The sequence below is a fragment of the Coregonus clupeaformis genome, chromosome 8, assembly GCF_020615455.1.
Source record: "Coregonus clupeaformis isolate EN_2021a chromosome 8, ASM2061545v1, whole genome shotgun sequence".
NCBI classification, from domain to species: Eukaryota; Metazoa; Chordata; class Actinopteri; order Salmoniformes; family Salmonidae; genus Coregonus; species Coregonus clupeaformis.
The window spans coordinates 36,789,155-36,815,843 of record NC_059199.1 but is presented as its reverse complement, the minus strand read 5'-3'; the positions used below and the strand labels follow the sequence as shown (position 1 = coordinate 36,815,843).

General features: G+C 43.7%; 1 protein-coding gene across 2 annotated transcripts in view; it reads left to right on the top strand.

Annotated features, from left to right (window-relative positions):
• Window positions 1-26,418, top strand: part of LOC121571951 (collagen alpha-1(XXII) chain-like) — a 76,518-nt gene extending 50,100 nt beyond the window's left edge. For both annotated transcript variants that reach the window (XM_041883755.2, XM_041883754.2), the window contains exons 24-63: window positions 1,472-1,525; window positions 2,151-2,204; window positions 2,363-2,416; window positions 2,557-2,610; window positions 2,920-2,973; window positions 3,565-3,609; window positions 3,731-3,793; window positions 3,922-3,975; window positions 4,339-4,380; window positions 4,659-4,691; window positions 10,140-10,193; window positions 10,523-10,576; window positions 11,408-11,461; window positions 13,147-13,200; window positions 13,322-13,375; window positions 14,011-14,115; window positions 14,845-14,889; window positions 15,641-15,718; window positions 15,842-15,877; window positions 15,999-16,097; window positions 16,304-16,339; window positions 16,446-16,559; window positions 17,255-17,308; window positions 17,481-17,588; window positions 17,743-17,796; window positions 18,002-18,055; window positions 18,274-18,327; window positions 20,148-20,201; window positions 20,307-20,351; window positions 20,936-20,989; window positions 21,085-21,138; window positions 21,400-21,453; window positions 21,845-21,916; window positions 22,696-22,731; window positions 22,904-22,948; window positions 24,648-24,827; window positions 25,018-25,084; window positions 25,208-25,390; window positions 25,667-25,744; window positions 25,979-26,418. In XM_041883755.2, the coding sequence (XP_041739689.1) occupies window positions 1,472-1,525; window positions 2,151-2,204; window positions 2,363-2,416; window positions 2,557-2,610; window positions 2,920-2,973; window positions 3,565-3,609; window positions 3,731-3,793; window positions 3,922-3,975; window positions 4,339-4,380; window positions 4,659-4,691; window positions 10,140-10,193; window positions 10,523-10,576; window positions 11,408-11,461; window positions 13,147-13,200; window positions 13,322-13,375; window positions 14,011-14,115; window positions 14,845-14,889; window positions 15,641-15,718; window positions 15,842-15,877; window positions 15,999-16,097; window positions 16,304-16,339; window positions 16,446-16,559; window positions 17,255-17,308; window positions 17,481-17,588; window positions 17,743-17,796; window positions 18,002-18,055; window positions 18,274-18,327; window positions 20,148-20,201; window positions 20,307-20,351; window positions 20,936-20,989; window positions 21,085-21,138; window positions 21,400-21,453; window positions 21,845-21,916; window positions 22,696-22,731; window positions 22,904-22,948; window positions 24,648-24,827; window positions 25,018-25,084; window positions 25,208-25,390; window positions 25,667-25,744; window positions 25,979-26,172 (2,730 nt within the window). In that variant the 3' untranslated portion in view covers window positions 26,173-26,418. The remainder of the gene's footprint in view (window positions 1-1,471; window positions 1,526-2,150; window positions 2,205-2,362; window positions 2,417-2,556; window positions 2,611-2,919; window positions 2,974-3,564; window positions 3,610-3,730; window positions 3,794-3,921; window positions 3,976-4,338; window positions 4,381-4,658; window positions 4,692-10,139; window positions 10,194-10,522; window positions 10,577-11,407; window positions 11,462-13,146; window positions 13,201-13,321; window positions 13,376-14,010; window positions 14,116-14,844; window positions 14,890-15,640; window positions 15,719-15,841; window positions 15,878-15,998; window positions 16,098-16,303; window positions 16,340-16,445; window positions 16,560-17,254; window positions 17,309-17,480; window positions 17,589-17,742; window positions 17,797-18,001; window positions 18,056-18,273; window positions 18,328-20,147; window positions 20,202-20,306; window positions 20,352-20,935; window positions 20,990-21,084; window positions 21,139-21,399; window positions 21,454-21,844; window positions 21,917-22,695; window positions 22,732-22,903; window positions 22,949-24,647; window positions 24,828-25,017; window positions 25,085-25,207; window positions 25,391-25,666; window positions 25,745-25,978) is intronic.
• The last annotated feature ends 271 nt before the right edge of the window (window positions 26,419-26,689 follow it).

Here is a 26,689-nt window from a genome sequence, read left to right as displayed (position 1 = left end):
TGGGACTCGTCTGAAGTCGCACCGCCAATCTGCCAACTTCTGTCTGTAGCGTCCGAACAGTTTGGGGTACATACTAATATGACCCCTCTGTCGGTTGTTTTGCTCTAGGATGCCCACAAGCCTCACTTGTCTGAAGGTCCCCGGCACCAGTTGAAAAAATGAATGGAAGTATATATGGACACTGTTTAGAGCCAAAAATAAGGGGTTAAATACATGACATTTTTTTGGGGGGAGGACTATCTGTTGTTCCATGTAGTGAATATGTTATTCAATTATTTTGCATGGACTAATAGCTTTAAGGCCAAAAATAATTTTTCATCAAATAATTTCTTTTTCTTTTTTTGGAGATACTTCAAGGGGTCTTAAAATTAAATATCAAATAGCTAAATGATCCTTGGTATGACCTTAAAACAAATCCATACAAATACATTTAGAAAATGATATGACAGGTTTCTCATATGGATGTGGAGATGTCATTGTATCTGGAATGGAGAAGCCATCACCCTACCTCCGTAGTATTGACATTTTTTAAATCATTTAGCAGATGCTCTTATCCAGAGCGACTTACAGGAGCAATTAGGGTTAAGTCCCTTGCTCAAGGGCACATCGTCAGATTTTTCACTAGTCGGCTCGGGGAGTGGTACCAGCAGCCTTTCAGTTACTGGCCCAACGCGCTTAACTGCTAGGCTACCTACCTGCTTTTTCCTCCTTGTATCTGCTACCTTGACTGGAGCTCTAAGTCTAGCCTGTTCACTGTGGGGTATTCAGAGTGGACCCCCTGACCTAGCCCACTCTGTTCAGTTAGTTACAGCTTGATCTATTTTCCCCCATTACCTTTTTGGCTATTCTGCTGTGGCTTGTAGCACTTAACTGCACCTCAGTGTTGTTGTTTCTGCTGCTGTGAGCTCCACTGTGGTGGGATGGGGGCTGGTCTGAGTGTGTGTGTCTTTGTGTGTGTGTGTGTGTGTGTGTGTGTGTGTGTGTGTGTGTGCCTGTCTGTGTGTAGGTGTATTGAGGATGTGAAGTCACTGAGGGGATGTCTGCTGTGATAATGGTGCTGTCATGGCCGACACAGCCGACAGGGCCAGTCACATGGTTGATCAGCTGTGTTCTCCTGGTTCCTCACACACACCGCAGTCCACACCACAGCCATCATCAGTCAACTGTTGCCCTGACAAGCCTCAAAGAATTGTCCACCTGCCCATCCTTTACATATATCAGTCACAGCACTAAGGCCGTCTCAGGTTAACCATGATGCAGTACCTTAAACAGTCCTTCAGAGGACAGTATATCACAGTGCAGAGAACGAGAGAGAGTAGATAGAATCCAAGTGCAGGAGTTGCCAGAGCCACAGAGGTTTTAAAGGGTTGATTGTACTAAGTGAATAAACATGTTTTCTAGCACAGTTTTATTTTCTCCCAACGTGACATGTTTTGATGTATGATGGTTGATTTTGCGTCTTCCTTTTCAGGGCAAGAAAGGTGAAAGTGGATTACCTGGTGTTGACGGGCTACCCGGACCACCAGTAAGAATACTATTTTATGTCTGTGTGCTATACACTGCAGGCACTCTTTATTGTGTCCTACAGTATCAGAACATTTACAGATATATTCCATGACAAAAAAATCTGTTGGAACATGAAGGCTATGTATAACAGTATGACTCGCTGCATCATAAGATATATTTTTGACTTTATGAATGGAGTATGTGTCAGCTATCAGCACAGCTGTTATACCAGGCTCTGGCTCATTCAATTACATTTTCTTCTGGATGTTAACTACTCACCATGGACCACATACCTGACATTACTGCTCTCTTAACACTAGCTTCACTAAACACTACCACTGGAGGGAAAAAATGCTCTGCTACTTCGGAACTCATCCACATGACATCAATTAATTTATATTCCATATCGCGCTTAAAAGCAATAATTAGCGCCTTAGGGCCTGGACTTTTTTCTGACAGTTTGACCAGCCTTCCAGGAATAACTCTTGACATTTCCACGGCTTGGAGCTATGACTGAAAATCAGGCCAACCTAGAATACATTACAATACTTTCCCCTCCAGTGGCTGATGCTGGTACTGTATGTCTTGCCTGTTGAACTGAGGTTGATGACAGTCTTTATTGATGATTCTGTGTCTCTTTCTAGGGTCCCCAGGGGCCTCCTGGAGGGCAAGGAAACCCTGGACAAACTGGACCTCCTGTGAGTTCTGTGCACCAACAATCCTTTACATTGAAGGCTGTACAGTGTAGATTTACTGTCAGCAGTCATTCCAAAAGCTCCTCCAAAGCTAGTCTAAACCACATAGAGGAAATTGAAATAATAGAAAGCTAAAAAAAAAGTATATTATCTTTGCTCAGGGTCTACCTGGCGAGATTGGATTTTCAGGGAAACCAGGCGAGCCTGGCAAAGCTGTAAGTTTACTGTCTTTTTTTTCACATTTACATGTTACATGTTTGACATGTTATGTATGATATGATTCACTAATGTAACATTGAGTTGTCAAAGTACTCATGTCCCAGACTTATCCCTATATAATATTTATTGTTGAAAGGGTTTACCTGGAAACGATGGGCTGGATGGAGTTCCAGGAAATGACGGAGCCAAGGTCAGTGTAGTAGTAGTAGTAGTGATTCATGTTTCATAACCAACTAAATGTTTCAGGTTTTTATTCCTCACTAACAGTAAGGAAACATCTAATAACATGTAGCATTCCAAAGGCATAGAGGACTGTGTGCCAGCGTGTTATCCCTACTGACACATTTAGGTTCTCAGAACGTTATCACATGGTAATGTCATGACCAACCTTCTTTCACAACCTATTTGCAACATTGTGACAACGTTATGTGTTAGTTGGGATAATATCTGATATAATACCTTAAATGTATCAAGCTGTGTTTTTCATTCATCTCCATAGGGGCCTAGAGGAGAGTCTGGATTGGATGGCTTCCCTGGTAAACCTGGTCCTAAGGTACAGTGATACTACTCTTTGTCTGCGTCCACAATGGCAACCTTTTTCCTATATAGTGCACTCCATAGAGCTCTGGTAAAAAGTAGTGAACTACATAGGAATTACAGTAGGGTGCCATTTTAGATGCAACCTCTGTCAGGACACCCAGGCCATTTCAATGGCACTTCATAAAAGTGATGCAGCAGACTAAAGTTTATATGGAGTCTATAAAGGTGACTTTTAATGTATCCATTTCACTTGAGCTGGAGGGATTGTTAAATAGGAGATGGAGGAGTAAAACTAAGTTAATGGCATTATGTTTCAATTCAGGGAGCTGGATAGAAACCTTCTGAGATATACCTGTGCATTTATAGACTTAACATGTTCTTATTGCACATGGCTCCTTACAGCTCCCTATTTACATTTGCATTGTAGTCATTTAGCAGACGCTCTTATCCAGAGTGACTTACACTTAGTGAGTGCATACATTTTTCATATTTGAATGCAAATGGATATGATTGCTAGGTAGTTAATAGACAGTGTTACAGAAATGTCCAGCATGGTCTGAGGAATCTTATGATCTCATGATGACTGAATGTGTCACTCCTATAGGGTGAAGAAGGACCACCTGGGCCAAAAGGACCTGGAGGAGAGAGGGTAAGTCAATAATACCTGGCTATCACCTTAAATCATTATACTCAACTCAAAGTTCCCTATCTCACATGCTCTTAATCTTTCTCTCTCTGTGTGTGTGTGTGTGTGTGTTTGTCTGTTACAGGGACAAGTTGGTTTAACTGGACAACCAGGTGTTGTTGGACCAAGAGGAGAGAAAGGAGGACAGGTGAGTTTGATCTCATAACCATCATTAAAGGCACACTCCTGAAATTTGTGCTTCAGCCCAACGGCAGCTCGTATCTAAATCTCCTTGTGTACTACACTCCTGTTCATGTCTTGTGTTTTCTATTTTAGGGTGACAGGGGACAAGAAGGCTCTCTCGGACCAAAGGGTGACAAAGGTGACAAGGTAAGAGAGATATGAGACGATGGATCTGCAAGGACTCTTATGTAAACAGCTAGCTAATGTATGTCACAACATCCTTTAAATGCTGTACAAATGTTTACCTTTACTGTTACTAGAATGTGTTACTGACAGTCTGTAACAATGAACAAGATTCTTGTTACACTGTGTTTTGTTTGAAGGGATAAGCATGCTTATTAGCATGAAAGCTATATTAGCTGCATGAAAGATAATTGCTGCTTGTACCAGAGGGTTTATTAGTCAAAGAGACTTCCTCTCCACTTTGTCTTATGACCACCAGGGGACTAGTGTGTTGTAATGAGCTAATTAACATTCACACACTGTGTGTGTGTGTGTGTGTCGCCTCAGGGTGACACAGGACCCAAGGGAACTCCAGGAATACCAGGAAATGTGAGTAAAGTCAAGGGATGTTGAATGGAGCAAATTACCATATTAACACACTGTAATATACCTCAGGGAAGGACACAACGTATTGGAGTAAATTCGAACTGTGAAAATTGACATTTCTGTGAACTAAATAATATTTTTGTCATGCATATATGAATTTTTATTTTATTTTTTATGATCCATGTACAACTAAGCAAACAAAAAACTTCCTGGAAAAGTGCATTGCAATCTGAGGATGCTTGTTGGCTAACTTGTCTCTATGTGTTGTGTTTTTCTCTCAGGTGGCCAATGTTATCCCTGAGCCTGGTGAGCCTGTAAGTACTGTAGAAACCAACAAGATCTCACGGTCTTACTTCAGGATTCAACGTTTGTCCTGGGGGGTGGGGGGGGGGGTAAAACTTCACATTCCGAGGGTTAAGTTTAGACATTATTTCCGGTTTGGGATAGGGTTAAACCAGAAAAGAAAAAATTAAAACCAGTGTCAAGCACTGGGATTGAAACCGCAATCCTCGGGGGCCAGAGCGCGCGGTTAAAGGCCGCGAGCCTAGTAGATGTATGCTCTCACGTAGCCCCTAGTGGACGGTATTGAAGGCATTTCCTGACGATCCTGGGGACCTGGAAAAGCGTTGAATACTGAAGTCGATCTGGTGTGACCTGGCTGGTAGAAACTGCATATCTAGGCATTTTTTATGTAGTGTTAATAAAAAAGAACCTAGAAAATGTACACAACACGTATTACTATACAGCTACAGTGGCTTGCGAAAGTATTCACCCCCCTTGGTATTTTTCCTATTTTGTTGCCTTACAACCTGGAATTAAAATAGATTTTTTGGGGGTTTGTATAATTTGATTTACACAACATGCCCTTCACTTTGAAGATGCAAAATAATTTTATTTTGAAATAAACAAGAAATAAGACAAAAAAACTGAAAACTTGAGCGTGCATAACTATTCACTATTCATAACCACTACCCCCCCTCTCCCCCCCCAAAGTCAATACTTTGTAGAGCCACCTTTTGCAGCAATTACAGCTGCAAGTCTTTTGGGGTATCTCTATAAGCTTGGCACATCTAGCCACTGGGATTTTTGCCCATTCTTCAAGGCAAAACTGCTCCAGCTCCTTCAACTTTATCGCCATTACCAGTTGTTGTCTTAGCTCTCTCTAATAACACCTGTGATTGCTTTATGCCTCTCTCCCATGTCAATATGCCTTGCCTATTGCTGTTCCAGTTAGTTCTTATTATACAATTTCACTGTAGAACCCCAAGTCCCTCTCAAACTGCCTCAAATAGTTCCTTTGTTCCACCCCCCCATACACGCCGAGACCGGCTCAATCGGTGCCTCCAGTGATGCTATCTCTTTCATTGTTACCCAACGCTTAGGTTTACCTCAACTGTACTCATATCCTTCCATATCCTTTTCTGTACATAATGCCCTGAATCTTTTCTACAACGCCCGGAAATCTGCCCCCTTTATTCTCTGTACCCAACGCACTAGAAGACTAGTTCTTAAAGCCTTTAGCTGTATCCTTATTCTAGTCCTCCTCTGTTCCTCTGGTGATGTAGAGACTAACTGCAGCCCCCAGTATCACTCCTACTCCCCAGGAGCTATCATTTGTTGACTTCTGTAACCGTAAATGCCTTGGTTTTCTGCACGTTAATATCAGAAGCCTCCTTCCTAAGTTTGAGTTATTCACTGCGTTAGCACACTCCGCCAACCCTGATGTTCTAGCAATGTCTGAATCCTAGCTTAGGAAGGCCACCAAAAATTCTGAAATTTCCATCCCCAACTATAACATTTTCCGTCTAGATAGAACTGCCAAAGGGGGTGGAGTTGCAATCTACTGTAGAGATAGCCTGCAGAGCTCTATCATACTATCCAGGTCTGTGCCCAAACAGTTTGAGCTTCTACTTCTAAAAATCCACCTTTCCAGAAATAAGTCTCTCACTGTTGCCGCTGGCTACAGACCCCCTCAGCCCCCAGCTGTGCCCTGGACACCATATGTGAATTGATTGCCCCCATTTATCCTCAGAGTTCGTACTGCTTGGTGACCTAAATTGGGATATGCTTAACACCCCGGCCATCCTACAATCCAAACTAGATGCCCTCAATCTCACACAAATTATCAACGAACCTACCAGGTACAACCCTAAATCCGTAAACATGGGTACCCTCATAGATATCATCCTGACTAACTTACCCTCTAAATACACCTCCGCTGTCTTCAACCAGGATCTCAGCGATCACTGCCTTATTGCCTGCATCCGTAACAGGTCCGCGGTCAAACGACCACCCCTCATCACTGTCAAGCGCTCCCTAAAACACTTTAGCGAGCAGGCCTTCCTAATTGACCTGGCCCACGTATCCTGGATGGATATAGATCTCATTCTGTCAGTAGAGGATGCCTGGTTGTTCTTTAAAAGTAATTTCCTCTCAATCTTAAATAAACATGCCCCATTCAAAAAATACAGAACTAAGAACAGATATAGCCCCTGGTTCTCCTCAGACTTGACTGCCCTTGACAGCACAAAAACATCCTGTGGCGTACTGCATTAGCATCAAATAGCCCCCGCGATATGCAAATTTTCAGGGAAGTTAGGAACCAATATACACAAGCAGTTAGGAAAGCAAAGGCTAACTTTTTCAAACAGAAATTTGCATCCTGTAGCACTAACTCCAAAAAGTTTTGGGACACTGTAAAGTCCATGGAGAATAAGAGCACTTCCTCCCAGCTGCCCACTGCACTGAGGCTAGGAAACACTATCACCACCGATAAATCTACAATAAGCGAGAATTTCAACAAGCATTTTGCTACGGCTGGCCATGCTTTCCACCTGGCTACCACTACCCCGGCCAACTGCTCTGCACCCTCCACTGCAACTTGCCCATGCCCCCCCCGCTTCTCATTCACACAAATTCAGACAGCTGATGTTCTGAAAGAGCTGCAAAATCTGGACCCCTACAAATCATCTGGGCTAGACAATCTGGACCCTTTCTTTCTAAAACTAGCCGCCGAAATTGTCGCAACCCCTATTACTAGCCTGTTCAACCTCTCTTTCATAACGTCTGAGATCCCCAGAGATTGGAAAGCTGCCGCGGTCATCCCCCTCTTCAAAGGGGGTGACACTCTAGATCCAAACTGTTACAGACCTATATCCATCCTGCCCTGCCCTTCGAAAGTTTTTGAAAGCCAAGTTAACAAACAGATCACCGACCATTTCGAATCCCACCGTACCTTCTCCGCTATGCAATCCGGTTTCCGAGCTGGTCATGGGTGCACTTCAGCCACGCTCAAGGTCCTAAACGATATTATAACCGCGATCAATAATAGACAGTACTGTGCAGCCGTCTTCATCGACCTGGCCAAGGCTTTCGACTTTGTCAACCACCGCATTCTTATTGGCAGACTAAATAGCCTTGGTTTCTCAAATGACTGCCTCGCCTGGTTCACCAACTACTTCTCAGATAGAGTTCAATGTGTCAAATCGGAGGGCCTGTTGTCTGGACCTATGGCAGTCTCTATGGGGATGCCACAGGGTTCAATTCTTGGGCCGACTCTTTTCACAGTGTATATCAATGATGTCGCTCTTGCTGCTGGTGACTCTCAGATTCACCTCTACGCAGACTACACCCTTTTGTATACATCTGGCCCTTCATTGGACACTGTGTTAACAAACCTCTAAACGAGCTTCAATGCCATACAACACTCCTTCAGTAGCCTCCAACTGCTCTTAAACACTAGTAAAACTAAATGCATGCTCTTCAATCGAACGCTGCTGGCACCCGCCCACCCGACTAGAATCACTACTCTCGACGGGTCTGACCTAGAGTATGTGGACAACTACAAATACCTAGGTGTCTGGTTAGACTGTAAACTCTCCTTCCAGACTCACATTAAGAATCTCCAATCCAAAGTTAAATCTAGAATCGGCTTCCTATTTCGCAACAAAGCCTCCTTCACTCATGCTGCCAAACATGCCCTCGTAAAACTGACTATCCTACCGATCCTTGACTTCGGCGATGTCATTTACAAAATAGCCTCCAACACTCTACTCAACAAATTGGATGTAGTCTATCACAGTGCCATCCGTTTTGTCTCCAAAGCCCCATACACTACCCACCACTGTGACCTGTACACTCTTGTTGGCTGGTCCTCACTACATATTAAATAAAAAAAAAAAAAAAAATTGGGATGGGTTCCGCTGGTGTACAGCAATCTTTAAGTCATACCACAGATTCTCAATTGGATTGTTGTCTGGGCTTTGACTAGGCCATTTCAAGACATTTAAATGTTTCCCCTTAATAAATCCAGGCTCTGTCGTAGCCGGCTGCGACCGGAGACCCATGGGGCGGCGCACAATTGGCCCAGCGTCGTCCAGGGTAGGGGAGGGAATGGCCGGCAGGGATGTAGCTCAGTTGATAGAGCATGGCGTTTGCAACGCCAGGGTTGTGGGTTCGATTCCCACAAGGGGTATGATTTTTTTTTAAATAATGTATGAACTAACTAACTGTAAGTCGCTCTGGATAAGAGCGTCTGCTAAATGACTAAAATGTAAATGTAAACCACTTGAGTGTTGCTTTAGCAGTATGCTTAGGGTCATTGTCCTGCTGGAAGGTGAACCTCCATCCCAGTCTCAAGAATTTCCCTGTATTTTGCAACATCCACCATTCCTTCAATTCTGACCAATTGGGGAGTCTCCCACATTCCTTTTGGCGAACACCAAACGTGTTTGCTTTTTTTCTTTCAGAACAGGTGTATATATACTGAGATCATGTGACAGATCATGTGACACTTAGATTGCACACAGGTGGACTTTATTTAACTAATTATGTGACTTCTGAAGGTAATTGGTTGCACCAGAACTTATTTAGGGGCTTCATAGCAAAGGGGGTGAATACATATGCACACACCACTTTTCCGTTATTCATTTGTTATAATTTTTTGAAACAAGTTATTTTTTTCATTTCACTTCAACAATTTGGACTATTTTGTGTATGTCCATTACATGAAATCCAAATAAAAATCCATTTAAATTACAGGTTGTAATGCAACAAAATAGGAAAAACGCCAAGGGGGATGAATACTTTTGCAAGGCACTGTATATTTCCCAGTAGTGGAAAAAGTACTCATTTTTCTTACTTGAGTAAAAGTAAAGATAACTTAATAGAAAATGACTCAAGTAAAAGTGAAAGTCACCCAGTAAAATACTACTTGAGTAAAAGTCTAAAAGTATTTGGTTTTAAATATCAAAGTATCAAAAGTAAATGGAATTGCTGAAATGTACTTAAGTATCAAAAATAAAAGTAAAAGTATAAACCATTTCAAATTCTTTATATTAAGCAAAGCAGACATCACCATTTATTTTTTATTTTTTATTGATGGATAGCCAGGGGCACACTCCAACACTCAGACATAATTTACAAACAAAGCATTTGTGTTTAGTGAGTCCGCCAGATCAGAGGTAGTAGTGATGACCAGGAATGTTGTCTTGATAAGTTTGTGAATTGGACCATTTTCCGGTCAAAATGTAATGAGTACTTTTGGGTGTCAGGGAAAATGTATGGAGTAAAAAGTACATTATTTTCTTTAGGAAGGTAGTGAAGTAAAAGTAAAAGTTGGCAAAAATATAAATATTAAAGTAAAGTACAGATACCCTAAAAAAGTACTTAAGTAGTACTTTAAAGTATTTTTACTTAAGTACTTTACACCACTGATATTTCCCAACTTGGACATGCGTTTTATCCTTTTTCTTTCTCCCTAGGGAAATCCTGGAGAGAGAGGAGAAAAGGGAGAGCAGGGGAATCCAGGAGAGATTGTAAGTTATTCATAATAAATTGTGCCTTTTACGAAAGGAGTAACATTATGCTGCATTTAGGGAGAATCAGCAATGCTCCAAACTCTCCACTAGATGTCAGAAGAGATGTGAATCGATGAAAGTGCCTCCTTTATTTGGTAGAGTCAAATGGACATCAACAATGCAGCAGTTACAGTGCTCTCTATGTGTACTAAAATAGTGACAGTGCTCCACTGTGTGTTTGGCTTTTAAAGGAATCATCTGGCATTGCAAAAGAGCAAAATACGGTATAATTTGTTTGATTTTGAACATAATTCTGGGGATGTTACTAACCTATGTGTTGTCTGAAGGGTCAACGAGGACTGCCTGGAGAACCAGGCTTTAAAGGACTGGCTGGACCACAGGTAAGGAGTTCAATCAATCAGTCAGTCAATCAAATGTTATTTATAATTGACACTCACCTATTCACAACCCATGTAGCAACAATAACATACGTAGGGCACTATAAACTCCATAGAATTTTTGCCTAATTCCGTTTTGTTAGAAAAACAACAAAATTGGATGTTCTAAGTCCACTACAATGCTTAAACCACATCTGGAGACAATTTCTGGGGTCTGGGCAAAAATCTAATACATTTTGATTTTGGAGTGTAGCCTAGTTACCCTTTATTTCAAGTGCGTACCTAGCAATAGGCAGTTTTTTAGCAGTGTTTTTGCACAAGTGATGGTAGAGTTTGCAAAACAAATAACCTGAATTGATGCAAATAATCATGATATCATTCTGCCAGGTAAGCATAGGATACTTTGTAGTTAACATTTAATTGAGAAGACGGTTTTCCTTAGCATCCTCGCTAATGGCTACACAAAGTGGTAGAGAGGGGCATTCTCATGCCGTTGCGTCATCAGAAAGTTGCAGGAAATACGAATCACTGATGCATTCTGTTCACGTCTTATGATAAACCTGGACAAATTAAATCATTTTCAATACGTTTAGTTCATTCCCAGCTAACCTCAATAAAAAATAAAATGGTTGAATTCCGTTTTAATGTCTGGATTCCGTGATTCAGTCCGCGTTCTCTGCACCGCATATTTTATAGGTCCCTACATAAGGTGTCATCCATTGGAAAATAGAAAAACAAAACTCTACATAATTTAACATACTATACTGAATGATTTCAGCTTCCTTCATATCCTTAAATGTCTGGCAAGTTTGTTTGTAATCCCTTTCAATTCAGGGCCCAGAAGGTGACATTGGCCCTAAAGGAGAGACTGGGAGACAAGGAGACCCTGTAAGTTCAGGTTCTTTACGGCAGTATATTTGTTCTCAGTTACATGTCTGATAATACTACACTGCTCAAAAAAATAAAGGGAACACTAAAATAACACATCCTAGATCTGAATGATGAATGAAATAATCTTATTAAAATCTTATTAAATACTTTTTTCTTTACATAGTTGAATGTGCTGACAACAAAATCACAAAAAAATTTTCAATGGAAATCAAATTTATCAACCCATGGAGGTCTGGATTTGGAGTCACCCTCAAAATTAAAGTGGAAAACCACACTACAGGCTGATCCAACTTTGATGTAATGTCCTTAAAACAAGTCAAAATGAGGCTCAGTAGTGTGTGTGGCCTCCACGTGCCTGTATGACCTCCCTACAACGCCTGGGCATGCTCCTGATGAGGTGGCGGATGGTCTCCTGAGGGATCTCCTCCCAGACCTGGACTAAAGCATCCGCCAACTCCTGGACAGTCTGTGTTGCAACGTGGCGTTGGTGGATGGAGCGAGACATGATGTCCCAGATGTGCTCAATTGGATTCAGGTCTGGGGAACGGGCGGGCCAGTCCATAGCATCAATGCCTTCCTCTTGCAGGAACTGCTGACACACTCCAGCCACATGAGGTCTAGCATTGTCTTGCATTAGGAGGAACCCAGGGCCAACCGCACCAGCATATGGTCTCACAAGGGGTCTGAGGATCTCATCTCAGTACCTAATGGCAGTCAGGCTACTCTGGCGAGCACATGGAGGGCTGTGCGGCCCCCCAAAGAAATGCCACCCCACACTATGACTGACCCACCGCCAAACCGGTCATGCTGGAGGATGTTGCAGGCAGCAGAACGTTCTCCACGGCGTCTCCAGACTCTGTCACGTCTGTCACGTGCTCAGTGTGAACCTGCTTTCATCTGTGAAGAGCACAGGGTGCCAGTGGCGAATTTGCCAATCTTGGTGTTCTCTGGCAAATGCCAAACGTCCTGCACGGTGTTGGGCTGTAAGTACAACCCCCACCTGTGGATGTCAGGCCCTCATACCACCATCTTGGAGTCTGTTTCTGACCGTTTGAGCAGACACATGCACATTTGTGGCCTGCTGGAGGTCATTTTGCAGGGCTCTGGCAGTGCTCCTCCTGCTCCTCCTTGCACAAAGGCGGAGGTAGCAGTCCTGCTGCTGGGTTGTTGCCCTCCTACGGCCTCCTCCATGTCTCCTGATGTACTGGCCTGTCTCCTGGTAGCGCCTCCATGCTCTGGACACTACGCTGACAGACACAGCAAACCTTCTTGCCACAGCTCGCATTGATGTGCCATCCTGGATGAGCTGCACTACCTGAGCCACTTGTGTGGGTTGTAGACTCCGTCTCATGCTACCACTAGAGTGAGAGCACCGCCAGCATTCAAAAGTGACCAAAACATCAGCCAGGAAGCATAGGAACTGAGAAGTGGTCTGTGGTCACCACCTGCAAAACCAGTCCTTTATTGCTAATTGCCTATAATTTCTACCTGTTGTCTATTCCATTTGCACAACAGCATATGAAATGTATTGTCAATCAGTGTTGCTTCCTAAGTGGACAGTTTGATTTCACAGAAGTGTGACTGACTTGGAGTTACATTGTGTTGTTTAAGTGTTCCCTTTATTTTTTTGAGCAGTGTATTACATATAGACAGTTGTGAATTAAGTCTTGCTTCTCTTCCAGGGTCTTCAAGGATTGCAGGGTACGCAGGGCACCCGTGGACTGCCTGGCAATGTGGTAGGTTAATTTTGTGGAAATGACAACCCAAAAACATTTTGTTGGTGTTCGAGGACATCCCTAATGCTTTAAACTTTAACCTAATGTGTGCCCTGAACTTCTCTCTCTGTCTATAACACAGGGCATCCCTGGAACCATTGGACCACCTGGAATAGCTGGACAGAGAGGAGAGAGGGTCAGTAACCTAATCACTGCTATATGGATCAAAACACGTGATCTCAAATGTGTTGGTCTAGGGATATCATATTGTAACTCGTAACTGATGTGTTGTAGGGATATCGTATTGTAACTCGTAACTCATGTGTTCTCGGGACATCATATTGTAACTCGTAACTCATGTGTTCTCGGGACATCATATTGTAACTCGTAACTCATGTGTCCTAGGGACCTTCTATTGTAACTCTGTCACGTCCGTTAAGAAACGGGTCAGACCAAGGTGCAGCGTGAAAGGCGTACATGTTTATTAAGTAATAAACGCACGACACAGTAACCAAAATAACAAACTTAACCGTGACGGTCAAAAGGGCTAACACACAAGCCTAAACAGGAACACAACAAAATCCCACAACACAGGCAGGAAAACTGGCTGCCTAAGTATGATCCCCAATCAGAGACAACGAGCGACAGCTGCCTCTGATTGGGAACCACACCCGGCCAAACATAGAAATACAAACCTAGAATATTCACACCCTGACCAAACTAGCTAGAGTTCTATAGGCCAGGGCGTGACAAACTCGTGCTGTATGACTGACTATGCTATGCTATGCTACGCTAGGCTATGCTCATCTCCCTGTGTGTGGTGTGTTCCAGGGAGAGTTGGGGAAGGAGGGTCGTGCTGGCCCCCCAGGCCCTCCTGGAGATGCAGGCATACAAGGACCCCCTGGCCTACCAGGGAAGGGCAAAGACGGACAGAATGTAAGATACATCACTCTTCATAAGAAGTTCAAACCTTGTTGTTACGGCCAGGAGTTTCTCCTGTCTGTGTGACCACTATAAACAAGGTCACACAGACACATTTGCCTGGTCTTGTGGCGTAGTCAGGAAAAGCTCCTGACTACAGAGTTAACACATATCTAACTTGTTATCCACACTCTAAGAAATATGAACAAGAGTTTGTTGGCACTTATCCAATCAGGCAATTAAGATCTCAGGCTCTGGAGTTTCAAATTAAAAGCCCTTCACATCCTGTACGTGTATTGGCTGCACGTGTACATAAATCAACATGCATTTAAATACAACCATATTAAAATATGACTGGTTACGTTAGTACCGTACAACCCACATTATGCAGTTATGCCAGTGATTTGACCTGGAACCTTTTTACTCCTTTTCTACAACACAGACATATGGTGATAGTGCTGAGAAAGCAAACACAGAAACAACACACAGCTTTATCACATGAAACTAATGAAGGAACCCAGCAGGACGGTGTACAGGTGCTGTGTGTGTGTGGTTCATAACAGTTCCATTTTACTACTGTCAGCTGCTGGCCTATAACATATAATCCTAGCCTCAAACGCAGTGCACTATACAGGGAATATAGGGGCACCCATTTATGTTATACTATAAGACTTGACATGCCAAGTGTTTGATTTGACCAGCCAGTGGGCTCATAATAGTGTTATGTGTGATATTATATTACAGGGTGATCCTGGACAGCAGGGAATTGAAGGACCTCCCGGCCAGAAGGTAACTCATTTTAAAGTTGGGTTGGGGGAGGCAGGGAGTGAGGGGTAGTGAGAAACATTAGTGCCTTGAAATCAGGGGTGATTCTATCTGGTGACTAAATGAAGAAAATTATCAATTTTGGTTGCACTAAAGCAATTTTCTGTGACCAGCATACTGTGACTAACACAGTGATTTAACAACAACTTTTTGAGGAGAGAGAGAGAGAGAGAGAGAGAGAGAGAGAGAGAGAGAGAGAGAGAGAGAGAGAGAGAGAGAGAGAGAGAGAGAGAGAGAGAGAGAGAGGAGAAGAGAGAGAGAGAGAGAGAGAGAGAGAGAGAGAGAGAGAGAGAGAGAGAGAGAGAGAGAGAGAGAGAGAGAGAGAGAGAGAGAGAGAGAGAGAGAGAGAGAGAGAGAGAGAGAGAGAATTTTTTCTGTTGATTCTATCTCTGTTGTTGTTAAACCATCCTCCCTGGTCACCTTTATGATTGCCAAACTGAAACTTCAGATTGGATTCTCTGTTGTTAGACATAAACACACGTGATGTATCTTGCCTGAGCAGCCAAGACCTGCAGAGATCAACAACCACTCTGCTCAGAACAGCAGAACTCTCTGAGCCAAACAAAACGAGCCAAACAAAATGATATTGCAGCAATGTCATTAGAAAGTATTGGCTATTGCATTAACAGGACACAATGTCCCCTGGTTGGATGGTGACTAAGGTTCTGTTGGTGCCTTACTGGATGGTAACCAAGGTTATGTCTGTGTGTTCCAGGGACAACCTGGATCCCAGGGACTTCAGGGGGTTCCAGGGGACAGGGGTCCTCCAGGAGAAGGCAAAGTCGGACCCCCGGTATAGACAAACACACACACACACACACACACACACACACACACACACACACACACACACACAGGCACATTCAATCTTGCTGCATATTTTGAACATGTATGAGAACATCTTTATCTTTTACAGGGACCTTCAGGGCTCAATGGTGCAGTTGGACCGTCGGTAAAACCATTTTGGACATTTTGTCATAATTATGCTCAGCCTTAGTGTGACAAAGTGTAAACACAAACGGAGTAATGTTCAAATAAAAATTCAACTGACTGCTGTTTGTTTCCTGGTTCAGGGCATGAGAGGTCTGCCAGGCGTCGCTGGTACACAGGGACCAGCAGGACACAATGGTTTACCAGGAAGACCAGGAGATAAGGGATCCCCAGGAGAGCCAGTAAGTTGACATGTACAGTAAATGGGCTTGGAAATGTCCCAACAACACAGCAAACTGAGACCAAATACTGTACCTTCACTTTTTTTGTCACTACACTGACATGATAGCACACCTATGGGGATGTATTCAAACGCATGGTGTGATATCAGTGTGAAGTGTATAAGTCCAATCAACCTTTGTATAATAATGGACACCATCTCTTTCAGGGAGCAGCTGCAGACTTGTCGGATTTGAATCTGAAGGTAAGGAGGAGAGCCTCATTACCATAGTACTGTTTCCTCCATCTTGTTAAATGATCCTGAGACAGACAGATTCTTTCATCACTAAGTGTTTCTCCTTGTCCTTCAGGACATATGTTCAGACTGCCCAGCCGGACCCCCGGGACAGTCTGGTCTGCCAGGGACACCAGGAGACAAGGGACACGCTGGACCCCCAGGAAAGAACGGACAGGACGGGTACCAAGTAAGGACAAAGTCATAGTACCATGCCATATATTGTATGATAAAGGTATCCCTTACTGGGAGATACTCATCCTGAATCATGAATTGGATTAAAATGATCCTCTCCATACCACTTCTTCATGCTCTTAACCAGGACTGCCCAACCCTGTTCCTGGAGAGCTACTGTCCTGTAGGTTTTTGCTCCTACCCTAATCTAGCACACCTGATTCTAATAATTAGCAGGTTGAGAAGATGAATCAGGTTGGTAACACCTGGGGTTGGAGCGAAAACCTACAGGAGGGTAGCTCTCCAGGAACAGGGTTTGGCAACCCTGCTCTAAACACTGCAAAGAGGACTTTGTTTAACTTCATAGAAGTAGTATGTCTCAGACAGTAGCCTAGGAGAAGAGCGAGGAGTCTCCTGTATCCATCACACTGTGTTTGACTGAAGTGGCGGGAAGCTAACAGCCTGGCTCTCTCAGCATCGTTAGGCTTACTATCCTCTGGGGGGTACAGTGAATGATCAGGACCTGTAGACAGGGCTGCTGATGGTCTTTTTAGAGAGCCGGAGAGAGAGAGAGAGAGAGAGAGAGAGAGAGAGGGAGAAAGAGGGGAAGCGGGGGAGAGACAAAGATAGACAGACCAGAAAGAAAGATGTAGAGAGAGAGCCTTTAGTTAGCCAGAGACTGATGGTGTCTCTGTGTCATTATCATTACAGGGCCAGGCAGGCCCGACCGGACCCACTGGATCCCCAGGAGCCAACGGAGAGAAAGCAAGTCCTCCTCAACCACACCCGCTTATCAACCACACACATCTATCTTCCATAGAACATTCATTATTGAGTTCAAGACCTGAAACCATCCAGTGGTTTGTGTCTGTTATGTCACCTGCCATATAACACAGTGGACAGAGGTGATATGTATTATTTATTGTTCGTTCCACAGGGTGTGAAAGGTGATAGAGGACCCCAAGGAGGACCTGGAGACAAAGGTGAAAAGGGCCACACCGGACCCCCTGGCCACCCCGGTGCTGCTGGTATCATTGGTAATCCTGTGAGTACCTGTACCTGCCTGGTGGTATTACCAGTACCTACCATATCCCATCGTCTGTCAACCTGCTCTTTTGCTATTTAGTATCACCAACTCCTATGGTCATTGCAGTAGGATGAATGTTCTTTCTGACTCTTGCCTCTTCGTCTCTCTGTAGGGTAACGACGGTCAACCCGGCCCCATCGGTCCCCCAGGAGCCCCTGGAGAAAAAGTCAGGATGTTGTCAATGTGTTTTATATTCAGACAGCATATTACACTACATGTCATTAGTTTTATACCAGCCTTGTCCCACTGGCTGGCCATATAGGTCAACTGGGATGAGTGTTGTGGCAGAGGACATTAATCATCATAGTGTTGTTGTTGATTTATCATGGTTGAAACTGTGGAACTATCTTGTGTTTGTTTTCTCTCTGCAGGGCAAGGAGGGGATGAAGGGAATCCAGGGGCCACCAGGTCTACCAGGCTTAATGGTGAGAAACAATGTTGATAAAGTTTTGTGAAGGAGTCGAAATGATCTGCTAAAGACTTAAAATAGTTTTGGTGTGGTAGTAACAATATCACTATAACCTCTGTCTCACGCTATCCATGAAAACATACGTGTAATTTATGGAGTGGAATGTGAATAAACAGTTTGAAACCCAAGGCTAAAAGCAAGAAAGACTAAATGCTGAATAACCTTGTTCCATAGGGTCAAATGGGTAAAATTGGCAAAGATGGCCGACCAGGAGAACAAGGAGAACCGGTGAGTACACATGATATGGCCTGACTATATTCCCAGGATATTCTATATGTCCTGTTATCCTGTTAGGGCTTCATTCATGGATATATTCTGTACATGATCAGTCAAAATGGTCCCTTGTTATACAGCTGAAGTCGGAAGTTTACATACACTTAGGTTGGAGTCATTAAAACTGGTTTTTCAACCACTCCACAAATTTCTTGTTAACAAACTATAGTTTTGGCAAGTTGTTTAGGACATCTACTTTATGCATGACACAAGAAATGTTTATTTCACTTATAATTCACTGTATCACAATTCCAGTGGGTCAGAAGTTTACATACACTAAGTTGACTGTGCCTTTAAACAGCTTGGAGAAATCCAGAAAATAATGTCATGGCTTTAGAAGCTTCTGATAGGCTAATTTACATCATTTGAGTCAATTGGAGGTGTACCTGAGGATGTATTTCAAGGCCTACCTTCAAACTCAGTGCCTCTTTGCTTGACATCATGGGAAAATCAAAATAAATCAGCCAAGACCTCAGAAAAATAATTGTAGACCTCCACAAGTCTGGTTCATCCTTGGGAGAAATTTCCAAACAGCTGAAGGTACCACGTTCACCTGTACAAACAATCGTACGCAAGTATAAACACCATGGGACCACGCAGCCGTCATACCGCTCAGGAAGGAGACGCGTTCTGTCTCCTAGAGATTAACGTACTTTGGTGCGAAAAGTGCAAATCAATCCCAGAACAACAGCAAAGGACCTTGTGAAGATGCTGGAGGAAACCGGTACAAAAGTATCTATATCCACAGTAAAACAAGTCCTATATCGACATAACCTGAAAGGCCACTCAGCAAGGAAGAAGCCACTGCTCCAAAACCACCATAAAAAAGCAAGACTACGGTTTGCAACTGCACATGGGGACAAAGATCGTACTTTTTGGAGAAATGTCCTCTGGTCTGATGAAACAAAAATAGAACTGTTTGGCCATAATGACCATCGTTATGTTTGGGGGAAAAAGCGGGAGCTTGCAAGCCGAAGAACACCATCCCAACCGTGAAGCACGGGGGTGGCAGCATCATGCTGTGGGGGTGCTTTGCTGCAGGAGGGACTGGTGCACTTCACAAAATAGATGGCATCATGAGGAAGGAAAATTATGTGGATATATTGAACTAACATCTCAAGAAATCAGTCAGGAAGTTAAAGCTTGGTCGCAAATGGGTCTTCCAAATGGACAATGACCCCAAGCATACTTCCAAAGTTGTGGCAAAATGGCTTAAGGACAACAAAGTCAAGTTATTGGAGTGGCCATCACAAAGCCCTGACCTCAATCCTATAGAAAATCTGTAGGCACAACTGAAAAAGCGTGTGCGAGCAAGGAGGCCTACAAACCTGACTCAGTTACACCAACTCTGTCAGGAGGAATGGGCCAAGATTCATCCAACTTATTGTGGGAAGCTTGTGGAAGGCTACCCGAAACGTTTGACCCAAGTTAAACAATTTAAAGGCAATGCTACCAAATACTAATTGAGTGTATGTAAACTTCTGACCCACTGGGAATGTGATGAAATAAATAAAAGCTGAAATAAATCATTCTCTCTACTATTATTCTGACATTTCACAATCTTAAAATAAAGTGGTGATCCTAACTGACCTAAGACAGGGATTTTTTACTAGGATTAAATGTCAGGAATTGTGAAAAACTGAGTTGAAATGTAGTTGGTTAAGGCGTATGTAAACTTCCGACTTCAACTGTACATGGCACAATATGTGCCCCCTTCATATTTACCTGCACATCATTCCCTTGGTGTGTAATCTAACTCTGTGTTGGGATTTCAGGGTAAACAAGGAGAGCCAGGACCATCAGGACAACCAGGTCTCAGGGGAATGCCTGTGAGTAACTGTGGGAAGGATTATTTAACTGTGTGGCTAATGGAGATATAATTTCAGTAATAAAACATTGTTGGTGTATTCATGTTGATCATTCTTTCCACACAGGGCTTCAAAGGTCACAGAGGAGAGCCTGGACAACCAGGTTCAAAGGTCAGCCCATTGACTCCCATGTCACCATTCTCAACACATTAGATGACTAGGCCATAACGTGGTGAATAACGTGGTTAGGCATATGTCTTCCCTGGTCTGTCAAGATCAAATCATCTCACTGTCAAAATTGTGACACATGCCTACTCTTATTAAATCTCACTCAGCTCTCAGCTCTAGGATACAATACCTGCCTGTCTCAATATAGTGTGACCTATTATTGTGTGACCAATAGCATGCCTCATTACAGACGCCACTGAGACACAGTGCCAGGCTCACATCCCCTGCTGCCCAAGTGCATCACTATAACACATATCTTAAGACAGAGGCTTATGTTACATAGACTTCTGTCTATCTCCATGTGAACCTATGGATTTTATAGACCACATTGGATGGATAAGAGTGTCTCACCTTGACCCCAGACTCGTACATCCAGGCCGTCAAGGTCAAGGGGTGGATTTGACAATTGGAGCCCCTTTCTATAGCTATAATCAAAACATTTTCCTGAGGGCTTCATTAGGAAAGAGAGGCCTACTGTGAATTGATTGGTTGCATTGATTAATATGTTTCTGTCTTCGACCAATCAGGGTGAAGATGGAAAGGAAGGACGTAGTGGACCGGAGGGTAAACCTGGCCAAGACGTGAGTGAGAACACTAATATAACCAATCATAACTATGCAATTATCAACATACAGGGAATGTCTTAATAATATATGCGTTGTGTTTGTTTGTGAAGGGTAATACTGGACCACCTGGACCAGAAGGCATGGCTGGCCGGAGAGGGGAGAATGTAAGTCACCTTTATACTGCAGTAGACAAGCCTTTATCTGCTGACACCAGATTTAGCACGATGACAACCTGGCTGATAGAACGTTTCACTAATGTCTGTATTTCTCTCTCTCTCTCTCTCTCTCTCTCTCGCTCTCTCGCTCTGTCGCTCTCTCTGTCTCGCTCGCTCTCTCTCTCCCTCTCTACCTCTCTGTCTATCCCTCTCTCTCCATCTCTATCTCCCTCTCCCTCCCTCCATCTCTACCGCTGTCTCTCTCTCAAGGGTAAACCTGGTGAACCAGGACCTTCAGGAAAGCCAGGAGCCCCTGGTACTCCAGTGAGTGATTATTTATTTATATACAGCAGTAACTGCTCTTAACATTGCAGACATCGTGGTCCTAGCTTCTGTGAAAACATGCACATGCACATGCAGTGAAATGCTGTTTGTATGTAGCGAACAAAGCAGCTTCCCTCTACCCTGTATCTGGTACTCTACAACCAGCTAGATCAAGTCCCATCAAGCCCTTGTAAATATGAATATTAATTGCTTGCAGCTGTTTCATCTCCCACCGCAAGATCTTTTATGAACTGTACCTCCAAGCGCAGCAACGTTCACAAGAACCCTTATAACGAGTGGGGCAGCCTGTGAGTGTTCAACTACAGTATGACTACAGTATGACTACGCCATGTGAAAGTCACAAGTCCCCATGTTTCTGTGTGTATTACAGGGTCAGGCTGGAGCCAAGGGAGACCCTGGGAACCCAGGATTACCAGGCTTTAGTGGTCTCAAGGGACCGTCCGTAAGTAGGGATTCCTGCTCCTTTTTTTATGTAAACATTATCAATAGGGTTCTAAGCTACTGTTGTCAGTGGTGTAAAGTAACTATGTAAAAATACTTTGAAGTACTACTGTATTTTACTTTACTATTTATATTTTTGACAACTTTTACTTTTACTCCACTACATTCCTAAATAAAATATGTACTTTTTACTCGTTACATTTCGAATGCTCAGGCAGGACAGAAATATGGTCCAATTCATGCACCTATCAATATAACGCGTTGTCATCCCTACTGCTTCTGATCTTGCGGACTCACGAAACACAAATACTGAGTTTGTAAATTATGTCTGAGTGTTGGAGTGTGTCCCTGGCTGTCCATAAATTTATTAAAAACAAGAAAATTGTGCCATCTGGTTTGCATAATATAAGGAATTAGATGTATAGCATTTACTTTAACTTTTAACTTTGACTAAAGTTTGACAATTGAATACTTTTGCCACCACCACTTAAGTACATTTAAAACAAGATACGTTACTCAAGTAGTATTTTACTGGGTGACCTTCACTTTTACTTGAGTCATTTTCTATGAAGGTATCTTTACTTTTACTCAAGTATGACAACTGAGTACTTTTCCCACCTCTGATTGTTGCTATGCCTCCTAGTCCTACCACTCATGTTGGAATAGTCTGAGTTGATGTTCTGCCATAAGAAGATTGGAAGTTGTGATGCAAGCGTTTCTGATTTGATCAAATGTATTTTTATATAAATGTCTCTGCCTTCGATCTGTCTTTCTATCTAGGGTCCTACTGGTCCTGTCGGCCCAGAGGGGAAACAGGTAAGAACCATTGATTGATTGATTGGTTTGTTGATTGATTTTTTGAGACATATTTCAATTTTCATCAGCTACTTTTAGCGTCTTTACACTAGGAAATGGATATAATGTGGAACATGGATTGGGCGATGTCTTGCCCACAAAATATTAAACAAACTCCTTGTCTGTTTCACAGGGTATGTCAGGCAGAGCAGGAGAACGTGGACTCAAAGGAGAGAGGGTGAGTACATGCAGGACCCTGCCCAACCAACGACCATAAACAACATTGTTTACAGTGAGGGAAAAAAGTATTTGATCCCCTGCTGATTTTGTACATTTGCCCACTGACAAAGACATGATCAGTCTATCATTTTAATGGTAGGTTTATTTGAACAGTGAGAGACAGAATAACAACAAAGAAATCCAGAAAAACTCATGTCAAAAATGTTATAAATTGATTTGCATTTTAATGAAGGAAATAAGTATTTGACCCCTCTGCAAAACATGACTTAGTACTTGGTGGCAAAACCCTTGTTGGCAATCACAGAGGTTAGACGTTTCTAGTAGTTGGCGACCAGGTTTGCACACATCTCAGGAGGGATTTTGTCCCACTCCTCTTTGCAGATCTTCTCCAAGTCATTAAGGTTTCAAGGCTGACGTTTGGCAACTCGAACCTTCAGCTCCCTCCACAGATTTTCTATGGGATTAAGGTCTGGAGACTAGCTAGGCCACTCCAGGACCTTAATGTGCTTCTTCTTGAGCCACTCCTTTGTTGCCTTGGCCGTGTGTTTTGGGTCATTGTCATGCTGGAATACCCATCCACGACCCATTTTCAATGCCCTGGCTGAGGGAAGGAGGTTCTCACCCAAGATTTGACGGTACAAGGCCCCGTCCATCGTCCCTTTGATGCGGTGAAGTTGTCTTGTCCCCTTAGCAGAAAAACACCCCCAAAGCATAATGTTTCCACCTCCATGTTTGGCGGTGGGGATGGTGTTCTTGGGGTCATAGGCAGCATTCCTCCTCCTCCAAACACGGCGAGTTGAGTTGATGCCAAAGAGCTCGATTTTGGTCTCATCTGACCACAACACTTTCACCCAGTTCTCCTCTGAATCATTCAGATGTTCATTGGCAAACTTCAGACGGGCCTGTATATGTGCTTTCTTGAGCAGGGGGACCTTGCGGGCGCTGCAGGATGTCAGTCCTTCACGGCGTAGTGTGTTACCAATTGTTTTCTTGGTGACTATGGTCCCAGCTGCCTTGAGATCATTGACAAGATCCTCCCGTGTATTTCTGGGCTGATTCCTCACCGTTCTCATGATCATTGCAACTCCACGAGGTGAGATCTTGCATGGAGCCCCAGGCCGAGGGAGATTGACAGTTATTTTGTGTTTCTTCCATTTGCGAATAATCGCACCAACTGTTGTCACCTTCTCACCAAACTGCTTGGCGATGGTCTTGTAGTCCATTCCAGCCTTGTGTAGGTCTACAATCTTGTCCCTGACATCCTTGGAGAGCTCTTTGGTCTTGGCCATGGTGGAGAGTTTGGAGTCTGATTGATTGATTGCTTCTGTGGACAGGTGTCTTTTATACAGGTAACAAGCTGAGATTAGGAGCACTCCCTTTAAGAGTGTGCTCCTAATCTCAGCTCGTTACCAGTATAAAAGACACCTGGGAGCCAGAAATCTTTCTGATTGAGAGGGGGTCAAATACTTATTTCCCTCATTAAAATGCAAATCAATTTATAACATTTTTGACATGTTTTTTTCTGGATTTTTTTGTTGTTATTCTGTCTCTCACTGTTCAAATAAACCTACCATTAAAAATATAGACTGATAATTTCTTTGTCAGTGGGCAAACGTACAAAATCAGCAGGGGATCAAATACTTTTTTTCCCTCACTGTATATTGTTTCTGAGTGTGTTTTGTTGGATGTCTTTGTAGGGCAACTCAGGTGGGAAGGGAGATAAGGGACCTGTTGGAGATCCAGGTATGCCTGGTAACCCGGGAACCCCAGGCCGTAAGGGCCACACAGGGATGATGGGTATGTCCGGGCCACCAGGAGAGATGGGACTTACTGGGCCTCAGGGAACACCTGGAAACCCTGGACAACCAGGATCACGGGTGAGTTGTGATCTAAATACTTGCATTAGCCCCCCAGAGTTAACCGCCAGGTTTTAGCTCAGCAGGCGAACACAGTCTTGTGGTTTATGGAATACTCTGGTTCAATCCCAGTCACAGTCAGAGTGCTATAGAAAATATTACAGACTTCTAGAATTCGATGACGTAAACATGCTAATTTATCCTTCCACAGGGAGAGTCACCATCACTGGAAACAATGAGAAGGCTGATCCAGGAGGAACTAGCTAAAGCGTTAGATGGTGAGACTGGCGTATTGTTAGGAACAGTGGGACATTAGTGCAATCTGTAATGTATGCAAAGTTTGTTTGACCTAAAATGAGCTGTGCAAGTCATACTTGTGTGTCCGTGTGTTCCACCTCCAGACAAAATGGCGTACCTGATGGCCCAGATCCAGCCAGCCCATGTGAAGAGCACGGCAGGTCGGCCAGGACCTCCAGGCCCCTCAGGGAAAGAAGGGAGCCATGGTCGCCCCGGACCCCCAGGAGAGCCTGGCATGCCTGGGCAGAACGGAGGAGATGGCATGAGGGGACCCATGGGTCCTAAAGGTAATTGATCCAAAGTGAAGTCCCATTTTATTTGGTCACACTTCCTGTATTTCTTGGTTCAGATAAACACACTGTGAGAGCATAATATTAAAGAGTGTAATATTGTCAAAACACTACATGAGAGGTTTCAGGTTTCTACTATACCCAGAAAACACATTTTTGCCACCCATTGATATTAGTCGCCTTTGGTAGTCTTGATTTAGGTTGTCTTGATTCAGACACTGTCTGTAAAAACATCATTGTGAGTGTTGTGTCTGTCATCTCTGTGACGTCCAGGTGAGAGAGGATCCAGAGGAGAAAAGGGGGAAAACGGAGTTGGACAGAGAGGAGAGACTGGACCATCTGGTCCTATAGGTACAGTACTGTTCCTCTATTACAGCATTACATCAATAGAATGTCTCTATTACTACTATATCATTCTAAATGGATGATTGTTTGTATCCATCTTGAGATCCTTAGTTGCTAAACTATGAGCTATCCAGCACGAATGGGGTGAGTGAGTGACTGACTGACACTTGAACTTCCTAAGAAAGCAGCAGTTGCTTCAGTGTGACTCTTTGCCATTCCATTTGCTATTCCACCCCCTAGGACCAGCAGGTATGCCAGGCTATGGTAAGGATGGGCAGCCCGGGGCGGCTGGAGCTCAGGGTGAACCAGGGAACCCTGGTCCCCATGGCCAGCCAGGCCCCAGCGGACCCCCAGGACAGTGTGACCCCTCCCAGTGTGCCTACTACGCCAGTCTGGGATCACGACCCCACACCAAGAACGTCAAGGGGACTTAACGAGACAGAGACACACAGAAGGTGCATCCGAAATGGCAACCTATAAAGGGAATAGGATGCCATTTCAGACGCAGCCAGAGAACTACAAGTCCACCTATTTATGAACTGGGATGTGTCAGGATGAACCAAGGACTTTTCTTTTCTCAGTTTGGAGGTAGCTCGAGAGAAGTGTGCTGCCTGCCTGCCGATCAGAATTTGTTCGTTTTTGTTGTGGGGGGTTGGGAGTGGAATGACCAGGGAAGTGGATGTGGGGGGTTGGGGGGTTGGGGGTGGAATGACCAGGGGAAGTGGGTTTGGAGGGTTGGGGGGGCGTCTGATATTTGGTAATGTCATCAAGAATTACAAAACCAGACGGACTGCCATTGTTCCTATCCGGTTCGAAGGACCATGTAAAAGAACACCGACTACAGTCATGCTTAGTGGGCTATAATGTGGCGGCACAGAACCAGGCCTGGGTTCAAATACTATTTGTTTTCACTTGATGGAGCTTGCCTGACACAATGGAACCAATGGAATA